Source organism: Heteronotia binoei, chromosome 19 (genome assembly GCF_032191835.1).
Source record: "Heteronotia binoei isolate CCM8104 ecotype False Entrance Well chromosome 19, APGP_CSIRO_Hbin_v1, whole genome shotgun sequence".
In the NCBI taxonomy this organism is placed as follows: Eukaryota; Metazoa; Chordata; class Lepidosauria; order Squamata; family Gekkonidae; genus Heteronotia; species Heteronotia binoei.
In genome coordinates, this window is record NC_083241.1 from 5,639,099 (window position 1) to 5,661,166 (window position 22,068).

The 22,068-nt window shown below is 49.9% G+C and overlaps 1 protein-coding gene across 1 annotated transcript; it reads right to left on the reverse strand.

The window, feature by feature from the left end:
• Positions 1-10,167: 10,167 nt before the first annotated feature.
• On the reverse strand, positions 10,168-19,920 carry LOC132587749 (gonadotropin-releasing hormone II receptor-like). Its single transcript, XM_060260107.1, has 3 exons — positions 19,407-19,920; positions 17,156-17,357; positions 10,168-10,574 (listed from the first exon to the last, which is right to left on the reverse strand). The coding sequence occupies exons 1-3, from the start codon at positions 19,917-19,919 to the stop codon at positions 10,168-10,170; spliced, it is 1,122 nt and encodes a 373-aa protein (XP_060116090.1). The 5' UTR covers position 19,920.
• Positions 19,921-22,068: the final 2,148 nt, after the last annotated feature.

A 22,068-nucleotide genomic window follows, 5' to 3' on the forward strand; every position in this document is an offset into this window, starting at 1 on the left:
GTGCACTGGGGGAAGGAAACGCCGTAGAGCCAGTTCGGTGAAGCGGTTAAACGTGCGGACGCTTATCTGGGAGAACCGGGTTTGATTTCCCCACTCCTCCGCTTGCAGCTGCTGGAATGGCCGTGGAATGCCAGAGCTCTCGCAGAGTTGTCCTTGAAAGGGCAGCTGCTGGGAGAACTCTCTCAGCCCCGCCCACCTCACCAGGTGTCTGTTGTGGGGGAGGAGGGCAAAGGAGATTGTGAGCTGCTCTTGAGGCTCTGAGATTCAGAGTGGAAGGCAGGATACAAATCCAGTGTCATCGTCTTCTTGAAAAGCAGTTGGCCAAGCCATAGTGTGGAAACAGGCAGGCTTGGGGTCAGTGTTCCCTCTAAGCTGAGTTGGTATGAGCTAGCTCACAATTTTTTAGCCTCCAGCTCACACCTTCTTGTCTTAGCTCAGTAAAAATGGCCTCGGAGCAAACTGACTTATGCAGGAGCTCACAACTTTGATGCCAGTAGCTCACAAAGGAGAATTTTTGGTCACAAGACTCCCACAGCTTAGAGGGAACATTGCTTGGGGCGTATCTGCCTCTGAAGAATCGCAGGGCGTCCAAAGTGGGCTTCTTGGTGGGTTGTTCTCTGCCGTGTGTCTTTTCACAGAGCTTCGCTCGAATTGGTCAAGCGCTCTTCCCAACGCAGGCCTTGCTGAAAAGCCTTTTGAGAGCAAGCGGGAGGAGCGTGTGGCCACGAAGGTGAAAGCATATTTGGCTTTTTCGAAAAGGGTTTCGGCTAGCCCATGTCAGATGCTCCCGGGAAACATTCACACAGTCCAAAATGAGGCGTTTGGGTGTAGTACTGTTGTGCCTTCTCCCCCCCTCCCGACCAATACTCCCTCTAAGCTGTGGAGTCTTTTGAGCTAAGTTGAGTTAAGTTTTATTATTACAGTCATGGACCAGGTGAAAAGCACAAAGCCATCAGAGATAAAAAGGTAAAATCTACAAATCTGTCAGAGGTATACTACTAAAATACATGTCCGTATATAACATAGCAGCATTAAAATGTGGATGAAATTTTAGTACGTAGCGGTAGTTATTTGTCATAGCTCCACAAAGTCTACACCAAAAGGGAAAGCTCCTGTTATTGAAAACTATTCTTCCGTTTGATCGCTTGGGCGCAAAAACTAGCTGTCACTCTAAACCAGGGGCGGCCAAACTTGCTTAATGCAAGAGCCACATAGAATAAACGTCAGATGTTTGAGAGCTGCCAGACAATGTCAGATGTCTTGAGGAAGGAAGGCAGGCAGGCAAATAGACGGGAGAGGGAGAAGGAGGTGGAAAGAAAGCAACTTTAACTTTACATGCATTCTCCAAGCTGCCAGCTGGCTTGGCGAAGTGATTTAAAGAGAGAAATGCCTTCTCCAAGCTGGCCAATGGGGTGGTGGAGGCTTCAAGAGACACAAAATATGTGTGAAAGAGCCCTGATCTAGTAATTGCCAGTATTTCATCAACTATTTCCCCAGAGACATTTGATCTGTTAGCGCCTTAGATTGATTCAGAATAGGGATAATTGTCTTGTCCCCGACTTCCTTATAGAAGGGACAACGAATGAGAATATGTTCCAGTGTTTCCACCTCCTCAATGGGTCATGCAGTCTGGTGAGCAAAAATTTCGACTTCGTGAGCTGCTGCATGAATGGGTTTGCCCTGGGATCATCCTTCCTGAGCTAAGGCAAAAATGTGTGAGCCGGAGGCTAAAAAACTGCAAGCTAGCTAGCTCACACTAACTCAGCTTAGAGGGGACACTGCTCCCAACAGCCCGCCTCGCTTAGCTGCTTGCAGCCAGGTCGTTGTTCTGAAAGGCTTTGAGTCCAACCATCTTCCTCAAAAGATAGGAACGCCTCTCCTCCCAGCAATGTCAACCTGCACAAAACAGATCACAGTGCCTCTGCCCCCATTAGCTGGCTTTTGGTCCTCCCAGCAATTGCTAACTCACAAGTTGGTCAGATAAAAGAAAGGTTCTCTCCCCCCCCCCCCCGCCTCCCCCCGCCATTGGATGGTTCGTGTGCAGGGCTGTTGCGAGGAGAAAATGAAGGCGAACGATGTAAGCTGCCTTGGTACCCCTTGGGGAGAAAGACAGGATGCGAATGAAGTAAATAATGTAAAAGAGAGCCAGTTTGGTGTAGGGGTTAAGTGTGCAGACTCTTATCTGGGACAACGGGGTTTGATTCCCCACTCCTCCATTTGCAGCTGCTGGAATGGCCTTGGGTCAGCCAGAGCTCTCTTATCTGGGAGAACCGGGTTTGATTCCCCACTCCTCCATTTGCAGCTGCTGGAATGGCCTTGGGTCAGCCAGAGCTCTCTTATCTGGGAGAACCGGGTTTGATTCCCCACTCCTCCACTTGCAGCTGCTGGAATGGCCTTGGGTCAGCCAGAGCTCTCTTATCTGGGAGAACCGGGTTGGATTCCCCACTCCTCCACTTGCAGCTGCTGGAATGGCCTTGGGTCAGCCAGAGCTCTCTTATCTGGGAGAACCGGGTTTGATTCCCCACTCCTCCACTTGCAGCTGCTGGAATGGCCTTGGGTCAGCCAGAGCTCTCTTATCTGGGACAACGGAGTTTGATTCCCCACTCCTCCATTTGCACCTGCCGGAATGGCCTCGGGCCAGCCAGAGCTCTCGTAGGAGTTGTACTTGAAAGGGCAGCTGCTGGGAGAGCTCTCTCAGCCCCACCCACCTCACAGGGTGTCTGTTGTGGGGGAGGAAGATAAAGAAGATTGTAAGCTGCTCTGAGATTCAGAGTGAAGGGTGGGGTCTAAATTCAATATCTTCTACATTTAAAAACGCAGCAGGCGTGGGGGTTCAGGTAAAGGTGCGTAGGCAAGCATTTGGAAGAGGCTGTTCGCACTGGCCTCTTGAGTACGCTCAAGAGTGGGTCTGCATGGCTGAGCTGCCTGGTTTTTCTTCGAGGCTGCTATTAACTCTCAAAGCCTTTCTGCACAACCCTGCAAAAAAAGAAAGAAAAGAACAATAGGGGAGGGACGGTGGCTCAGTGGTAGAGCATCTGCTTGGTAAGCAGAAGGTCCCAGGTTCAATCCCTGGCATCTCCAAAAAAGGGTCCAGGCAAATAGGCGTGAAAAACCTCAGCTGGAGACCCTGGAGAGCCATGAATGGGGCTGTGGCTCAGTGACAAAGCATCTGCTTGGTAAGCAGAAGGTCCCAGGTTCAATCTCTGGCATCTCCAACTAAAAAGGGTCCAGGCAAATAGGTGTGAAAAACCTCCGCTTGAGACCCTGGAGAGCCGCTGCCAGTCTGAGTAGACAAGACTGACTTTGATGGACCGAGGGTCTGATGCAGTATAAGGCAGCTTCATATGTCCATATATATGTCCAATACCTCTTCTCCACCCTCCATTTTGAGACGGGCCTTTCTGAAGCAGAATAGGATCACCAAAGACTTTTGTCTGCCAGACAGAATAACTTTCTTGGCTTTTCCATCTTCCAGCTGTCTTGGGAGCCCATTCTGGGTCCAGCAGGCTGCTTTGCATTCATTTCTTGGTTCTATACAGACGCTCCCCTCCGCCTCTTCCACGTTCTTGAACCAGATCTGTAATAGGCGAGCGCTGCAGGCTGCTTTGGCTCTCTCACAAAGAACTGTGCCTCTGGCTGGGTAAGCCCCGGCTTCTGTACAGGAAGCAGAAATGACCTCATATCAAAAGAGGGCGGGGTTACCTAAGCAAGGTCCTCTGAGCTAAATAAGTGCTAGTGTGTGATTGGCCGCCCCCAGGGCAGCTAACCTTTTTAAAAGTACAATATATGAAGCATAATTCTGTGTTCCTGTCTATTTTCTAAGATTTTTTTGGGGGGGGGGTGGTGGTAAAGGATAGGAACAGGCGTTTGGAGAAGGGAGGACAATAAAAACGTCACTTTGGTTTGCCTAGCAGAGGTCGAGGGCTGATTGCGGAAGCAGTTTCTCGTTTGTCTTTTGTATACACATGGGAATCAAGTTCCTTGAAACATACATACCGAAGGACGTGAGTTTGAATCCTGCCTGCGCCGCTGTCTACTGCAGTTGCACCATTTTGTGAAACGCAGGTGACGTTAGCCGTGCCTCACAAGCTGATTAGTGAAAGCTATTTCAGTAGATACACCAGAAAGCACTCCGGCCATTAAAAGTCTATTCTTCCTGCACAAAGTAACATTGTTCCTGTTTCACGCTGTGGAATAGGGGTGGGAAGCTGCACTTGGAAACCAAGGCCACAGCCCCCCCCTCCCCAAAAAAGCATGAATTAACTGCCCAGGCCAGGGGGTTCTGATCCTAGTTTCTGCACCCGCTTGAAAGAGCACTTCAAAGCTACCTGTGAACTAGACAGCGCTATCTGCGCAAACCCTCAGTTCCATGCTGACCCTCTTCGTCTGGTTCTCCAGCTGTGTGTTTCCTTTCCCATTCCCCTCTGTCCCCCACCCCTCTCCACTGTGAGTGAGATGCTTCGTCATTCAACAACTGCGCAATATCAATCCACGGATAAAGCAATGCATACCAAAAAGCAAAAGCTCCAGCAATAGTGTAAGTGTCCAAATAATGGCAGGACCCCAACAGTCCTCGAACAGATGTGCTCAGCAATGCTTTGCGCCCGGTGTTCAAAGTAAAAATAAGGTGGAGTCCTCAAGTGTAAAAAGGCAAAGGTAGTCAGTTCCCTGTGCAAGCAGCAGTCGTTTCCGACTCTCGGGTGATGTCGCATCACGACGTTTTCACAGCAAACTTTTTACAGGGTGGTTTGCCATTGGCTTCCTCGGTCATCTCCACTCCGTCCCCCCCCCGCAAGCTGAGTATTGATTTCGGAAGGATGGAAGGCTGAGTCAACCTCGAGCCGGCGATCTGAACCCAGCTTCCGCCGGGATTGAACTTGAGTCGTGAACAGAGAGTTTGAACTGAAGTACTGCAGCTTTACCGCTCTGCGCCACGTAAGTTGGTCCTAAAAATGCTCTTCTACATGATCGCCTTGTAGAAGATACAGAATAATAATAATAATAAAATTTTTATTTATACCCTGCCCTCCCCGCCGAGGCAGGCTCAGGGCGGCTTGCAAGGTATGGCAAAAGCCATGTTGAACGATAAAACAATTATACAATTCAATACAATTTACCATTAAATTTTTATATAATCTAAAACAGTCTAAAATGGGTCTAAAATAGTCTCTTCTCATTGCTATCTCAGTTATATTAATGTTAATGATGGCGTGATGTTTATTTCAGGCTCCATCTTGGAAGGCTAGCTGGAAGCTAGCCGGAAGAAGCAATGATATAGAAACAAAGCATTGCTAAGCACACCTTTTTGAGGACTTGTGGTCCTTCCACGTTTTGGACAGTTATACTAATCATCGGGTATCGCTGGACCTTTTCCTAAGTAGTTCACGATGTATGTTTATTGAGACAATAGACGAGTTTTTGGTATATACTGCTTTATCAGTGCATTGATATTGCACGGTTGTTTTTCTGTTCTGCTTGTGCACTGGCCTTTGTTGTCATTGCAGCCAGCACTCAAGGGCTTCTTCTAAGCCACAAAGGCTATTTCTCTGGGCTTCCTACCCCAAAAGCATCGATTCCCCCTGCCAAATAAAAACGCTCCCCAATGTCATTTCCAAAAAACAGTGTGTGTGCATATGAGGCGGCTCACAGGAAGACCTCCAGCGAGACCTGCCGTGGTGTGGACAGAGTGCTGAACTAAGATCTGAAGGGACCCGGGTTTGAGACCCCACTTCTGCCATGGAAGCTCTGGATGATCTGGGCTCCCTTGCAGGGAGGTAGCTGTGAGTGGAGGAGGAGAGGAGGAGGATGAGCTAAGACCCAACTGGGGGAAAAAGGATGTAAATAAAAATGCACTGGCGACTCATCTGTTTTTCTCCTTGCAATAGGAATGTGGGGTGTACATTTAGTAGAAAAAGAGGTGCTGGAGGTAGCTCTGCCAGCCTCCAGGTGAGGCCTGGAGATCTCCCACTTTTCCAAGTGATCTCCAGCTGCCGGAGATCAGCTCCCCTGGAGGAAAATGGCTGCTTTGAAGGGCGGGGCTCTGTGGCATTGGACCATGCTGAGGCCCCTCCCCTCCTCAAACCCCACCTCTCCTGGCTCCACCCCCAAAGCCTCCAGGTATTCTCCAACAGACCTGGCAACCATAGCTGGAGCTCATTAGCACAACATTTCCATAACTCATTGGTACACTACGACTATGCGGTGACGTCGCATCGTGACGTTTTCACGGCAGACTTTGTTACAGGGTGGTTTGTCACTGCCTTCTCCAGTCATCTCCACTTTCTCCCCAGCAAGCTGGGGGCTCATTTTACCGACCTCAAAAGGCTGGAAGGCTGAGTCAGCTTTGAGCCGGCTACCTGAACCCAGCTTCCGCCGGGATCGAACTCAGGTCGTAGGCAAAGCTTTGACTACAGCACTGCAGCGTTACCAGTCTACACCGCAGGGCTCTATTTCTCAAATCTTAAGAGTTCAAAATTCTCAGGAGGTTTGAGCAAAGCTCCTTTGCATATTAGGCCACACAGCCCTGATGTAGCCAATCCTCCGAGAGCTTGGAATTCTAGCAGGGGCTCCTTTGCATATTAGGCCACACACCCCTGATGTAGCCAATCCTCCGAGAGCTTGGAATTCTAGCAGGGGCTCCTTTGCATATTAGGCCACACAGCCCTGATGTAGCCAATCCTCCGAGAGCTTGGAATTCTAGCAGGGGCTCCTTTGCATATTAGGCCACACACCCCTGATGTAGCCAATCCTCCGAGAGCTTGGAATTCTAGCAGGGGCTCCTTTGCATATTAGGCCACACCCCTGATGTAGCCAATCCTCCTGGAGCTTACAGTCGGCCCCGTACTATTAGCTCTTGGAGGATTGACTATATTAGGGCGGTGTGGCCTAATATGCAAAGGAGTTCCCACAACAAGGCCCATTGTGGCCAGGAACCATCCCACTCTGAACCCCAGGACCTCTGGTGGCCCCTTCAGGGCTGTTTGACTGAGACCCAGCTGAGTAGCTTTGCAGGGGCAACCCTTGATGTTGCTAGAGGGTCAGCTCCATCAACCAGTGCTAAGGCAAGTTTGGCCCGCTACCCAGTTTTTGGAGCTATTTCAGGCCATCTTGTCCTTCCTCCAATTGAGGATAGCAACCTCTGAAGCTGCCTTCTACTGAATCAGGGCCTGGGTCCATCAAAGTCAGAACTGTCTACTCAGACTGGCAGCGGCTCTCCAGGGTCTCAAGCTGAGGTTTTTTCATGCCTACTTGCCTGGACTCTTTTTAGTTGGAGATGCCGGGGATTGACCCTGGGGCCTTCTGCTTACTGAGCAGATGCTCTACCCCTGAGTCACAGCCCCATTCATGGCTCTCCAGGGTCTCTTGCTGAGGTTTTTTATGCCTATTTGCCTGGACCCTTTTTAGTTGGAGATGCTGGGGATTGAACCTGCAACCTTCTGCTTACCAAGCAGATGCTCTACCACTGAGCCACCCTCCCTCCCCTGCTCTCCAGGGTCTCAAGTGGAGGTTTTTCACGCCTATTTGCCTGGACCCTTTTTAGTTGGAGATACCGGGGATTGAACCTGGGGCCTTCTGCTTACCAAGCAGATGCTCGACCACTGAGCCACAGCCCCATTCATGGCTCTCCAGGGTCTTAAGCTGAGGTTTTCCACACCTATTTACCTGAACCCTTTTTAGTTGGAGATGCTGGGGATTGAACCTGGGACCTTCTGCTTACCAAGCAGATGCTCTACCACTGAGCCATCGTCCCTCCCAACCACAGTGTTTGTTTACAGAAAATATTGCCTGTACGGTGGATAGTTGGCTCCCGCTGCCAGTTGATGCTTTGTATTATTCCTAGAAGAGAAGGCAATGCTCTCCTAAAAAACTCCAGGCAGGCTTAAGAGGCAATCAATGCAGGTGTGTATTCAAAGTAGGGTTGCCAATCCCCAGGTGGGGGCAGGGGATCCCCCGGTTTGGAGGCCCTCCCCCCACTTCAGGGTCATCAGAAAGCAGGGGAGGGGGGAGGGAAATGTCTGCTGGGAACTCTCTTATTCTCTATGGAGATTTATTCCCATAGAAAATCATGGAGAATTGATCCGTGGGTATCTGGGGCTCTCGAGGGGCTGTTTTTTGGGGTAGAGGCACCAAATTTTCAGTATGGCATCTAATGCCTCTTCCCAAAATAACCCCCAAGTTTCAAAATTGGGGGTCCAATTCTATGAGCCCCAAAAGAAGGTGCCCCTATCCTTCATTATTTCCTATGGAAGGAAGGCATTGAAAAGGTGTGCCGTCCCTTTAAACGTGATGGCCAGAACTCCCTTTGGAGTTCAATGATGCTTGTCACAGCCTTGATCTTGGCTCCACCCCAATGTCTCCTGGCTCCACCCCCAAACTCTCCTGGCCCCGTCCCCAAAGTCCCCAGATATTTCTTGAATTGGACTTGGCAACCCTAATTCAAAGTCAGAGTCTGGTCCTGCTCTCCCCTTAGAGGTTGGAGAGCTGTAATTCCAGCTCCTGCCTGCACGAGGAGGGTAGAATATTCTGTTCTGGCCCAAAGACCTCTGGGCATGCTTGTACTTGCCCATGGCCTGCTTACAGCTGCACTCATGACACAAGCAATTGTTACTAAATCTCATAAGTTGCATTTATTACGGTGCCGCTGTTAACACGTTCGAGTATAAAGGGCTCGGCGGGGCCTGGTTAAATCCTTTCCTTTCTTGGCTCTCGTCTACCTGCCAGCGGTTGTCACGTGCCAATCCCATGTCCTGTGCAGCGATGGAAACAAACCCGCCCTTCCCGAATTGCAGCACTCCAAGGGTTCTTGTTGCCTGATGCTCACCTATGAGTTTGATGTGCTAACAAAATCCAAACCAGCCGGAACAGCCCTGCCTCTCCAAAACAACAGCGACGCGCACGGTTAGAACAAAGCTGGCGCATGAGATAGGTTCATCAAGGCCAATATTTTGAAATGTACTTGGCCTCTGAGAGCCACAGTTTGACACCCCTTAAGCCTAATAGCGGAATTTACCTCTGAGCCTAAGAGCCTTCTGTTCCTCTAGAGGTGCTGATAGAAACAGACTTTAGACCAACAGTCCTCTACATTTTGCCCATGAGCGCTGTGGTGGTCGCAAGTTCTTCTCTTGTGTTCTGCAAAGCTTTTCAGAAAAGCCATGTTGGATCAGGCCAGTGGCCCATCCAGTCCAACACTCTGTGTCACACAGTGGTAGGGTTGCCAATCCCCAGGTGGGGGCAGGGGATCCCCCGGTTTGGAGACCCTCCCCCCATTTCAGGGTCGTCAGAAAGCAGGGGGAGGGGAGGGAAATGTCTGCTGGGAACGCTATTATTCCCTAGGGAGATTTATTCCCATAGAAAATCATGGAGAATTGATCCGCGGGTATCTGGGGCTCTGGGGGGGGGTTATTTTTTGAGCTAGAGGCACCAAATTTTCAGTATAGCATCTAGTGCCTCTCCCCAAAATACAAGCCAAGTTTCAAAAATATTGGACCAGGGGGTCCAATTCTATGAGCCCCAAAAGAAGGTGCCCCTACCCTTCATTATTTCCTATGGAAAGAAGGCATTGAAAATGTGTGCAGTCCCTTTAAATGTGATGGCCAGAACTCCCTTTGGAGTTCAATTATGCTTGTCACAGCCTTGATCTTGGCTCCACCACAATGTCTCCTGGCTCCACCCCCAAACTCTCCTGGCTCCACCCCCAAAGTCCCTAGATATTTCTTAAATTGGATTTGGCAACCCTACACAGTGGTCAAAACCCAGGTGCCATCAGGAAGTCCACCAGTGGGGCCAGAACTCCAGAAGCCCTCCCACTGTTGCCCCCCCACCCCTCCAGCACCAAGAAGACAGAGCATCACTGCCCCGACACGAGAGCTCCATCTATACCTCGTGGCTAATAGCCACTCACGGACCTCTGCTCCATATATCCATCCAATCCCCTCTCGAAGCCGTTTATGTTTGTGGCTGTCGCCACTTCCTGCAGCAATGAGTTCCAAGCGTTAACGATTCTTTGGGGGAAGAAGTGACGGCTTGCCATGTGCAAAAGGAAGCATCTAACAAGGGGCTTACACCTTTTTAATGGTGCTCGTTCATACCCTCAGCTGCAAGTTTTCAAGTCAACACGTAGCCCAAACAATTGTGTGCTAATCTGTCCTGGAATGGCAAGTATTGCCTTCAACACACTGTGTTCAGAGTTCCTCCATTGGAAGCGCTCGAAGGCAGCACCCCGCTGTCATGGTAATCTCTCTTCTTCTGAGAAACGGGCGCGAGTTTCCTTCTCCTCTGCCGGCTCACTGCCAGCTCGAGGCTCCGGAGGCAGGTCTTCACGTCCTCTCGGAAGGAGGGGGTGTAGAGCCCGTAAATGATGGGGTCTGTGCAGGTGTGCAGCAAGCCGAAAAGAAACAGGAAGTGGTTGATGTATTCGGGCATCTGACGGATCATGTCTGGCTGGAACCAGTACCACAAGCCCAGGAGGTAATACGGGGTCCAGCAGACGATGAAAGACGCCACGATCACAATAGTCATTTTGAGAGTCTTCATGCGGGCCTTGGAAATGTGGTCGTCTTTGCCTCTGGAAAGACCTGCAGGGAGAGTGACCAAGGAGCAGGGGTCAATTTGTAGAAAAATAGGTGGTGGAGCTCATTAGCATAGCTCATTAGCATACGCTGCCCCCTCCCATCAGCCAAAAGCAACCCTACGCAAGAAAAGAGAGCCCCGGGCGAGTGAGGCCTGCTTGGGCTGGCTAGCGTGTCAGCGAAGGGGGCATTGAAGTTTCAGAATAAAGAGACTTGTCTTTGTTCAAAACTAAGTTTCCTTTTATTAGATTACTACAATGCTACTCTCTACACAGGTCTAATGATACTGATAACAGGCAAGGCGAAAGCATAGCTATTTATGGATATACGTCAAAGCGAGGGGCTTTAAATCAGTTCTCATAATAAAGTTGCATTCACACATTCCTTATCGTTCCCACAGCCAGGCTGAGCCTCCCTTCCCATCCTGTCCTTGTAGGCGCTTGAGAAACGGCTGGATGTTTTGCACTTCAAAGACCTTGTTGGCCTCTGGCGCCTAGATTACTCTCCCTTTCCCCCTCCTTCACGTTCTACTAAGACACTAGGGTTGCCAAGTCCAATTCAAGAAATATCTGGGGACTTTGGGGGTGGAGCCAGGAGACTTTGGGGGTGGAGCCAGGAGACATTGGGGCGGAGCCAGGAGCAAGGCTGTGAGTCTGACAAGCATAATTGAACTCCAAGGGAGTTCTGGCCATCGCATTTAAAGGGACAGCACACCTTTTAGAATGCCTTCCTTCCATAGAAAATAATGAAGGATAGGGGCACCTTCTTTTGGGGCTCATAGAATTGGACCCCCTGGTCCAATCCTTTTGAAACTTGGGAGGTATTTTGGGGAGAGGCACTAGATGCTATATGGAAAATTTGGCACCTCTACCTCAAAAAACAGCCCCCCAGAGCCCCTGACACCCGCGGATCAATTCCCCATAATTCCCTATGGGAATCGTTCCTGGAGGTGCATAATGGCTGTGGGGGTGGAGCTTCCCCCGCCGGCCAGCTGGCTGGGGGAGGGGGGAAGCCTGTAAAACCAGGGGATCTCCCGCTGGGACCTGGGGATTGGGAAGCCTATAAGACACTAGTGTTAGTCAGGTACAGAATTATGGGGTTAGTGAGCAATAAATGAACATTCCCAATAGCAGAGTAAATAAACATTTCAAACACCAGAGTTTGCTTCAAAGCACACAAGGTGACATAGAGATCCATCCAGCCGAAGCAGGCCTTGCTCACCTGAGGCTCTCCTGGGCTGCCCCTGGTGTCTGGCTGGCTGCCCGCTCTCCTAATCCAGGGCTTGTTATGCAGCTGCACCTCCTATTCAGTGGACAAGGTAGGTGGGAAGGAGGAGGGGGAACCCTCAGAAAGGTTCAGGAGCTGTGCTCCTGTGAGCGCCTGCTGAATTCAAGGCCTGCCAAGGAGTAAATGGAATGGAACAGGCACGATTGCTAACTTCTAAAGGACCAATCTATTTTGTTAACTTTTCAAAATGATTTTAAACTCAAGTCTCTAGTAACCATTTTACTGTTTCTAACAGGGCTTTTTTTTTTTGGAGCAGGGACGTACAGGAGCACAGTTCCTGCTGGCTTAGTGTCAGGGGGTGTGGCCTAATATGCAAATGAGTATCCCCTGGACTTTTCTACAAGAAGTCCTGTGTGAAACAATGGTGATGTCAGGGGTGTGGCCTAATAGGCAAATGAGTTCCTCCTGGGTCTTTTCTGCAAAAAATGCCCTGAAGGTAGAAGAAGAAGAAGAAGATATTGGATTTATATCCCGCCCTCCACTCCGAAGAGTCTCAGAGCGGCTCACAATCTCCTTTCCCTTCCTCCCCCACAACAGACACCCTGTGAGGTAGATGAAGATATTGGATTTATATCCCGCCCTCCACTCCGAAGAGTCTCAGAGCGGCTCACAATCTCCTTTCCCTTCCTCCCCCACAACAGACACCCTGTGAGGTAGATGAAGATATTGGATTTATATCCCGCCCTCCACTCCGAAGAGTCTCAGAGCGGCTCACAATCTCCTTTCCCTTCCTCCCCCACAACAGACACCCTGTGAGGTAGATGAAGATATTGGATTTATATCCCGCCCTCCACTCCGAAGAGTCTCAGAGCGGCTCACAATCTCCTTTACCTTCCTCCCCCACAACAGATACCCTGTGAGGTGGGTGGGGCTGGAGAGGGCTCTCACAGCAGCTGCCCTTTCAAGGACAACCTCTGCCAGAGCTATGGCTAACAAGTGGATGAGTGGGGAATCAAACCCGGGTCTCCCAGATAAGAGAGCTCTGGCTGACCCAAGGCCATTCCAGCATGTGCAAGTGGAGGAGTGGGGAATCAAACCCGGTTCTCCCAGATAAGAGAGCTCTGGCTGACCCAAGGCCATTCCAGCAGCTGCAAGTGGAGGAGTGGGGAATCAAACCCGGGTCTCCCAGATAAGAGAGCTCTGGCTGACCCAAGGCCATTCCAGCATGTGCAAGTGGAGGAGTGGGGAATCAAACCCGGTTCTCCCAGATAAGAGAGCTATGGCTGACCCAAGCCCATTCCAGCAGGTGCAAGTGGAGGAGTGGGGAATCAAACCCGGTTCTCCCAGATAAGAGAGCTCTGGCTGACCCAAGGCCATTCCAGCATGTGCAAGTGGAGGAGTGGGGAATCAAACCCGGTTCTCCCAGATAAGAGAGCTATGGCTGACCCAAGCCCATTCCAGCAGGTGCAAGTGGAGGAGTGGGGAATCAAACCCGGTTCTCCCAGATAAGAGTCCGCACACTTAACCACTACACCAAACTGGCTCTCCTGCTGTTTACCAATAGAGTCAAGTAGCCTTAAAGACCGACAAGAATTTCACTACAGCTGTCCTTTGAAACTGTTTGCTAATATTTTCTAAAGAAAAGCATGGTTAGCATTTTAGGCTAGGATTTGGAAGACCCAGATTCTAATCCTGGCTCTGCCCTGGAAGATTGCACCTTGGGCTAGTCCTTTCCCCCCCAGCCTGATCTACTTAATGGTTGCGTTAAGAAGAAGAGAAGAGATGATGATGAGATTTATTATTAGTATTAATTATTATTATTATCTGCCCATTCCCCCGTGGGGGCTCAGAGCAGAGCACATCATAATAAAATCAGATCACAGTAAAATCACGGCAGCATCATAATAAAAACCAGCTACAGTATTTAGCAAAAGTACAACTGGATGGTCCAGCAAGATGGCATAAGAAGATGATACAGCAGGATGGTACAGCAAGACAACACAGTAGGGGAGGCCTGTCAGACATTCTAACTGCTTAGACGGTATAGTATTTAGATATGTTCTCTTGACCTGACTAACACCATTTTGTTTGCTATTACTAACCCTGGAATTAAAGATGCGCATTTCAAACAGAGAGGGACCGTTGTAAAACCCATGGGAGGAATTTCTCACTTGGCATTCACAGGCGCTTTAAGCCTTTGAAGATGGCATGCCTCAAGGTAACCAGCAGGGAGCCTTCCTGGGAATGAGATAAGGGAGTATGGGAACAGACAACTGTCTCCCTGAGTGTGAGAATGGTTTTATTGTTATGCTACGTGTATCTTACAAAAAGGCCCGAGTAGCCTTGGAATGTATCAAACTCAATCTGCTTCTATCCCAGACCGTTTGTTCTCAAATAAATGGATTAATTTTGAAACAAAATGATTCGTTCTTGTTTGATGTTCCAAAGTCTGACAAGGCCAACCGATCTAATAGATAGATACCAGCTGCAGAACAGCTCCATTTTACAGGCCCTACGAAAGGCTAATAAGCCAGGTAGGGCCCAGATCTCCACAGGAAGCTGATTCCACCAGGTCGGGGCCTGGCAGAGGCAAGACGGGCATCTCTTGGGCTGGGGATGGTCAAAAGATCTTGGGAGGCCAAATGAAGCGACCTCCAATGCATATATGGGAAGAGACAGTCCCGCAGGTATGTTGGATTTATACCCCACCCTTCACTACCCAAAGGAAAGCAGCTTACAATCTCCTTTCCCTTCCTCTCCCAACAACAGACACCCTGGGAGGTAGGTGGGGCTGAGACAGCTCTTCCAGAAGCTGCCCTTTCAAGGACAGCTGTGCCAGAGCTATGGCTGACCCAAGGCCATTCCAGCAGGTACAAGTGGAGGAGTGGGAATCAAACCCGGTTCTCCCTGATAAGAGTCCACACGCTTAACCACTACACCAACCTGGCTCTCATTTTAAGGCTGAAACGGAGGAGAGGAGAAAAGCATAAGCTGCTCTGGGGAGAATGACAGCGTATAAATGAGTAAGTAAATACAGATTTTGACAGTGTTTAACAGTGGGTAGAAAAGAGCAAGAATCCAGTAGTTCCTTAAAGGCTAACAACATTTGTGGCAGGGTCGGAACGTTTGTGAGTCGCTGCTCACAGATACAAATAGGTCACAGGGTTAACATGCATACTATCGATTTTCTCTCTCCACCATGGAAATTCTGCATCACTTTAGAATCGGAGGTCATTTTGTAGAAAAAGAGGTGCTAGAGCTCATTGGCACAATTCATTCGCGTAACTCATTTGCCTATGCTACCCACCCCCGACAGCACTGGAAGGTGTACTCAATTATATCAGCTCAGCATCTCCCTTAAAATGCTTCTTGATTGATAATTGTCACCACAAAACCTTACTCCCATCATACTTTTAAGAAGAAGATGAAGATGAAGAAGATATTGGATTTACATCCCGCCCTCCACTCCGAAGAGTCTCAGAGCGGCTCACAATCTCCTTTCCCTTCCTCCCCCACAACAGACACCTTGTGAGGTAGACGAAGATATTGGATTTATATCCCGCCCTCCACTCTGAAGGGTCTCAGAGCGGCTCACAATCTCCTTTCCCTTCCTCCCCCACAACAGACACCCTGTGAGGTAGATGAAGATATTGGATTTATATCCCGCCCTCCACTCCGAAGAGTCTCAGAGCGGCTCACAATCTCCTTTCCCTTCCTCCCCCACAACAGACACCCTGTGAGCTAGATGAAGATATTGGATTTATATCCCGCCCCCCACTCCGAAGAGTCTCAGAGCGGCTCACAATCTCCTTTACCTTCCTCCCCCACAACAGACACCCTGTGAGGTGGGTGGGGCTGGAGAGGGCTCTCACAGCAGCTGCCCTTTCAAGGACAACCTCTGCCAGAGCTATGGCTGACCCAAGGCCATGCTAGCAGGAGGAGTGGGGAATCCAACCCGGTTCTCCCAGATAAGAGAGCTCTGGCTGACCCAAGGCCATTCCGGCAGCTGCAAGTGGAGGAGTGGGGAATCAAACCCGGTTCTCCCAGATAAGAGAGCTCTGGCTGACCCAAGGCCATTCCAGCAGGTGCAAGTGGAGGAGTGGGGAATCAAACCCAGTTCTCCCAGATAAGAGAGCTCTGGCTGACCCAAGGCCATTCCAGCAGGTGCAAGTGGAGGAGTGGGGAATCAAACCCAGTTCTCCCAGATAAGAGAGCTCTGGCTGACCCAAGGCCATTCCAGCTGGTGCAAGTGGAGGAGTGGGGAATCAAACCCAGTTCTCCCAGATAAGAGTCCGCACACTTAACCACTACACCAAACTTTCTCCTATGTGTCAACAGTGGCATGATGAAGATTTCCATCTCTCTACTTTATATGTTTTGGATGGTTATGTTCCCATTTTTTAAGGGGGGGAAATATTGGAAAGTTTGTCAAATCTTAGAGTTCAGCAAAATTCTCCCCGGGGGGTTTGAACAATGGAGCCCAGAAGCAAGTGTTTGTGGGGGGGTGTAAGGAAGAAAGAGCGCAATAAAATTTAGAGCAGGGGTGTCAAACATGCAGCCTTGGGGCCGAATCAGGTCCCGGAGAGCTCCTATCAGCCCCCCCCCCCCCGAGCAACTGGCTGTCATCAGCTTCCTTCTCCCTCTCTCTTGCTTCCTTCTGCAGAACAGCTTGCTTTGGAAGGCTTGCTCAATCACACAGGAGTTTCAGAGCAAAGCCTCTATTTTCTCCATTGACTGAGACCCCTCCCTTGGGGAGGAAGGTGGGGAGGCAGAGCTTGCTTTGCCAGGCTCTCTCAATCGCACAGCAGACCTACTGAGCCAAGTCTCTCTTCCTTCTATTGGCTGAGGCTCCCTTCCAGTCCCCCTAGGGAAGGAAGGAAAGAGCCAGAGTTTCCTTTGCCCCATTCTCTTGATCCCATGGGAGAGATACAAAGAAAGCACCTTTAAGACTGAGTGCCAAAGTTTTAAGCATATTTTACATTTTTTTAAAAAAATATATATTTGTGTTTGTCTGTATACTTTATTAAGTTTATATGTCTGCTACCTTATCTTAAATAGGTATACACATGGCCTGGCCCAACATGGCCCGTCCCAACCTGACATGGCTTTGCCCAACGTCTCATTTATGTCAGATCCAGCCCTCATGACTGAGTTTGACACCTCTGATTTATCGGTTCCAAAGCTCCACAGAATCATAAAGTTGGAAGCGACCTCCAGGGTCGTCTAGTCCAACCCCTTGCGCAATGCAGGAAACTCACAAACCCCTCCCCCTAAATTCCTCCACTCCTGTGAAACTCCACTCCTGTTTCCTGCCAAAAAGCACCTGTCTCACTCCAGACACAGAAGTCTAGCGGGCTCACTTTTATTGATTTTCAGCTGCTTGCTGATCTCAAACAAGATGCGGACGTAGCAAATGATCATCACGCTCAGCGGGGTGACGTAGAGGGTCGCGAAGGTGAACATATTGTAGGTGGTCTCTTGCCAGTGCTCCCGAAAGCTCCCGTGCGTCACACACTGGGTGAAGTTGACTCCTGGGATGGTGTGAAGGTGGAAGATGAAGAGCTGAAACGGACAACGGGGAAAGAGCTCAGATGTCCGTGTGAAAGATCACCACCTGAATTTCTGTAGGCAGAGCAGGGATTTGAACCTGGGTCTCCCAGATCTTGACTCTATAACTCATGGGTCCCCAACAACATGGTGTCCTTGGGTCACCATGGTACCCCCCAACACCTTTCCTGGTGCCTTTGAAATTTTTTTTTAGAAAGGTGGACCTTTTGCTTGGCAAGGCTTCTGATTGGCCATTACAGATTCGAGAGGCTGTACAGATTTTTAAAATCGTTCCTTTGACAGCAGCTGCTGCCATAGAGCGCGGCTCTTCACTAGGCTTGCCAGTCCCCGGGTCCCACTGGAGGATCCCCCAATTTTGCATGCTCCCCCCCTCTGCCAGCCAGCCAGCTGACTGGGGGGGCAGCCCGGCCCCAACAGCCATCATGTGCCTTTAAACCTCAGCGGGCTTAGAAGAGGCTTACAATTATTTGTGTTTTGGAATATGTGTGTGTGTGTGTGCCTTTAACTCTCAGCAGCAGGAAAGCAAAGGGCGGGGCAAGCAGAGCTACCAGTGGCTGAAGCTGTGAGAAAGGCAGAGCCCCTCTGTTTTGCATTCATTTCAGAAGTTGTTTCTATAGTAAAACGGATAGGAAAGAGTTAGCTAGAACCTGATTATTGGATGGAGGAAAACTCCACCCCCTAGGCTGCTCTCCTTTCCTGTTCCTGTCTGAAGAAACTGGTTGAAATACAGCAGATGGTTACATTCAGCAACTCCAATGAGTAAATTGCCCCAGTGAGATCACCAGTCTGGGCTTGCAAACTCTATTTTGTCTGCTTTGTGAGTGTGCGTGTGTGTTCCTTTAGAAAGCCATGCTTGAAAATGCTTCCAAAGCCTGACAAGGGGACTTGTGGTGGTGTGACAAATTTCACTTTCATTTAGTGGAAGTGCAGTTGCTAGGGTAGGCAAAAAAAAAATAGGAGGAGGAAGACTGTATTTGGGGAACTGCACTGCTGTATATATATTTTTAATTTAGGGAATGGGAAAATCTCCTGGCTTTACCCCCAAAGTCTCTGGCTCCACCCCCAAAATTCTCAGATATTTCCCAAGTGGGACCTAGCAACCCTGCTCTTCACTGTGTGACTGAAGGTAAGTCATGTGGCAGCCATTTTGTGGCAGTCATTTTGAAGCTGCACCCACCACTCTGTGCAAGTATTCCAAAGGGACCAGCAAGCTCAAAAGGACAGAGGACCCCTGCTCTAACCACTCCACAATCAGGCCTGCCATTTGTCCTCCTTTATAGGGTTGCCAATCCCCAGGTGGGGCCAGGGGATCCCCCGGTTTGGAGACCCTCCCCCCACTTCAGGGTCATCAGGGAAATGTCTGCTGGGAACTCTTATTATTCCTTATGGAGATTTATTCCCATAGAAAATCATGGAGAATTGATCTGCGGGTATCTGGGGTTCTGGGGGGGGGCTGTCTTTTGGGGTAGAGACACCAAATTTTCAGCATAGCATCAAGTGCCTCTCCCCAAAATACCCCCCAAGTTTCAAAAAGATTGGACCAGGGCGTCCAATTCTATGAGCCCCAAAAGAAGGTGCCCCGATCCTTCATAATTTCCTGTAGAAGGAAGGCACTGAAAAGGTGTGCCGTCCCTTTCAATGTGATGGCCAGAACTCCCTTTGGAGTTCAATGATGCTTGTTACAGCCTCGATCTTGGCTCCACCTCTCATGTCTCCTGGCTCCACCCCCAAAGTCTCCTGGCTCCACCCCTAATGTCTCCTGGCTCCACCCCTCATGTCTCCTGGCCCCACCCCCAAAGTCTCCTGGCTCCGCCCCTAATGTCTCCTGGCCCCACCCCCAAAGTCTCCTGGCTCCACCCCCAAAGTCTCCTGGCCCCACCCCTAATGTCTCCCGGCTTCACACCCAAAGTCTCCTGGCCCCACCCCCAAAGTCTCCTGGCTCCACCCCTAATGTCTCCTGGCTCCACCCCCAAAGTCTCCTGGCTCCACCCCCAAAGTCCCCAGATATTTCTTAAATTGGACTTGGCAACCCTACTCCTTTACCTGGGGAGAAGCCAGCAAGACGCTCAGAACCCACGCGATGCAGAGCATGATGCGGTTCCGGTGGTTGGAATTAGCGAAGGAGAAGGGGTGCAGGATGGCAGCATGACGGTCTAGGCTGATCACCACCAGCACCAGCGCGGCCGAGTACATGGCAAAGAGCTTCAGGAAGTTCAGGATTTTGCACAGGCCGTCTCCCGCATACCACTGCACGGTGACGTTCCACACGGCGTCCAAGGGCATGACGGCCACCGTGACCAGCAAGTCTGCCACAGTTAAGCTCAGAATGAGCAGCTGGACGTGGGATTTGCGCCGCTTCCTCGCGACGCTGGCGAAGACGACGGCGTTGCTGCACGTAGCAAACACGAAGAAGCAGCTGGTGATGACCACCCGGACCTTGGCGGCAAGTGTGAACGTCGGTTCGACCCAGGCCTTCGGGCAGGCAGAAACTGAACTGTTCTCATCCACGACGTTGCATCGGTGCGGAGGATTCATCAGGGGTTCTGCTTCAATCATTACCTGGGGGAGGGGGGGGGGAAAATATTATTTTTTAAGAAAAGGAAATCCTGCTTTTTGGTGGTGGTTCAAATACCAGTCTTGGCTGAGGCCTAAAGAATTGCTTCTGGGTTACACATAGTTCAAAGCACCATCTTGAACAACTTCTATCTTTCGAGGGTCCCCGTCTAGCCCATTCTCGTTAGATCTTGGAAGCAAAGCAGGGGGTCAAGCATGCGGGTTCAATGACGAGTCGAAGTTGATACAAAGACTACGTTTATTGATAGGCCGATACTTTGGCCGAAGCCATTTCTTGAGAAGAATGAAACTGATACATTGATACAAAACTTTCAAGGCTTACTTCAAAAGGATTCCAAAGGTGGGGGGACGCGAGAGAGCGTTCACACATAAAATATCAAAACTGTTTACATTCCCAAGGCGTTATCAGACATTCGTCCTTGCTATGCCCAGATGTCTCATCCTCCTTAGAAGAATACATGGGAAGGTGCTGATTACTTTGTTCCCTTCTCACTACTTCTAAATTACCAGCCATAAAGCGGGGATGAAAGCCAGGAAAGAATAACAAACTAATAACATTTGGTCCTCCATGACAATTCCCAGACCAGACTCTGGCAGGATCCTAAAACAATTAATTATCAATCATAATTAGCCATGCTTGACACAGGGTCAGTGGGCTTGCCAAGTCCCTCCGCTGCTGCGGTGGGAGACTCTTCTCCAGGATGCTCTAGGATTCGCAATAAAACTCTATGGTACCATAGAGCTTTATCGTGAATTCTAGAGCATCCTGGCATGACGTGCCTGGCGTGATGATGTCACTAGAGAGCCAGTTTGGTGTAGTGGTTAAGTGCGTGGATTATCTGGGAGAACCGGGTTTGATTCCCCACTCCTCCACTTGCAGCTGCTGGAATGGCCTTGGGTCAGCCATAGCTCTCTTATCTGGGAGAACCGGGTTTGATTCCCCACTCCTCCACTTGCACCTGCTTTTATGGCCTTGGGTCAGCCATAGCACTTGCAGGAGTTGTCCTTGAAAGGGCGACTGCTGTAAGAGGTCTCTCAGCCCCACCCACCTCACAGGGTGTCTTTTGCGGGGGCGAGAGGTAAAGGAGATTGTAAGCCGCTCTGAGTCTCTGATTCAGAGAGAAGGGCGGGGTATAAATCCGTAAATCTTCTTCTTGTTGATGACATCATGACTCAGGCACGTCATGCAGCAGTGGGGTTCTTTGGGGGCAGGGATCCCCCAGTAGCCTGCTCCCTGCCGGAGGCCGTACCAAGGAATCCCAAGGTCTCTGTGCAGAGGAAGGCAATGGTCACCCAATTCTGAATGTCTTTTGCCTTGAAATCTTGGAATCTAAGTGTGGGGGGGTAGGGTTGTAAATCCCCAGGTGGGGGCAGGGGAACCCCCGGTTAGGAGGCCCTCCCCCCGCTTCAGGGTCATCAGAAAGCGGGGAGAGGGGAGGGAAATATCTGCTGGGAACTCTGATATTCCCTAGGGAGATTTATTTCCATAAAAAATAATGGAGAATTGAAAAACCGAAGGGTATGTTTGAGGGTTTGTTCTTTCTTTCTTTCAAAAATATATCACCGGTTTTGTCTTTCCTTCTGCTTGGAATGATTTCATCATTGCATAACCACCCACAGACGGGTACAGCAGGTGTGTGTGGGTGTGCGTACGCACATACACAACACACAGGCGTGCACACACATCCTTCTTGCATACAACGCAGATCATGAAGTTAGGTGCCCCAATTCAAAAAAGCGAGCTCTGCAGTAGCAGCTGATGTGAGGTAATGATTAGTCAGGAGACCTGGGTTCAAATCTCCCCTCTGCCATGGAAACTTGCTGGATGAACTTGGATCTGTCTGTCTGTCTGTCTGTTTCTCTCTCTCCCACACACAGGCAACCTAATCTCCCTTACAAGATTGTTGTGACGATAAAATGGAAGAGAGGAAAATAATGGATGGTGTTTTGGGTCCCCCCAGGGGAGGAAAGCAGGGAATAAGTAAATACGAATAAAACGTTTAAAAGTGCACACTAGGGCTCTTCACTTCCCCTCTGACCCCAAGGGAGGCATCAGAAACTGAGAACAGCAGGAATATGTACCTTATCTCAAGCCCTTATATCGCATGCTCAAAGTTAAAATTAAAAGCCT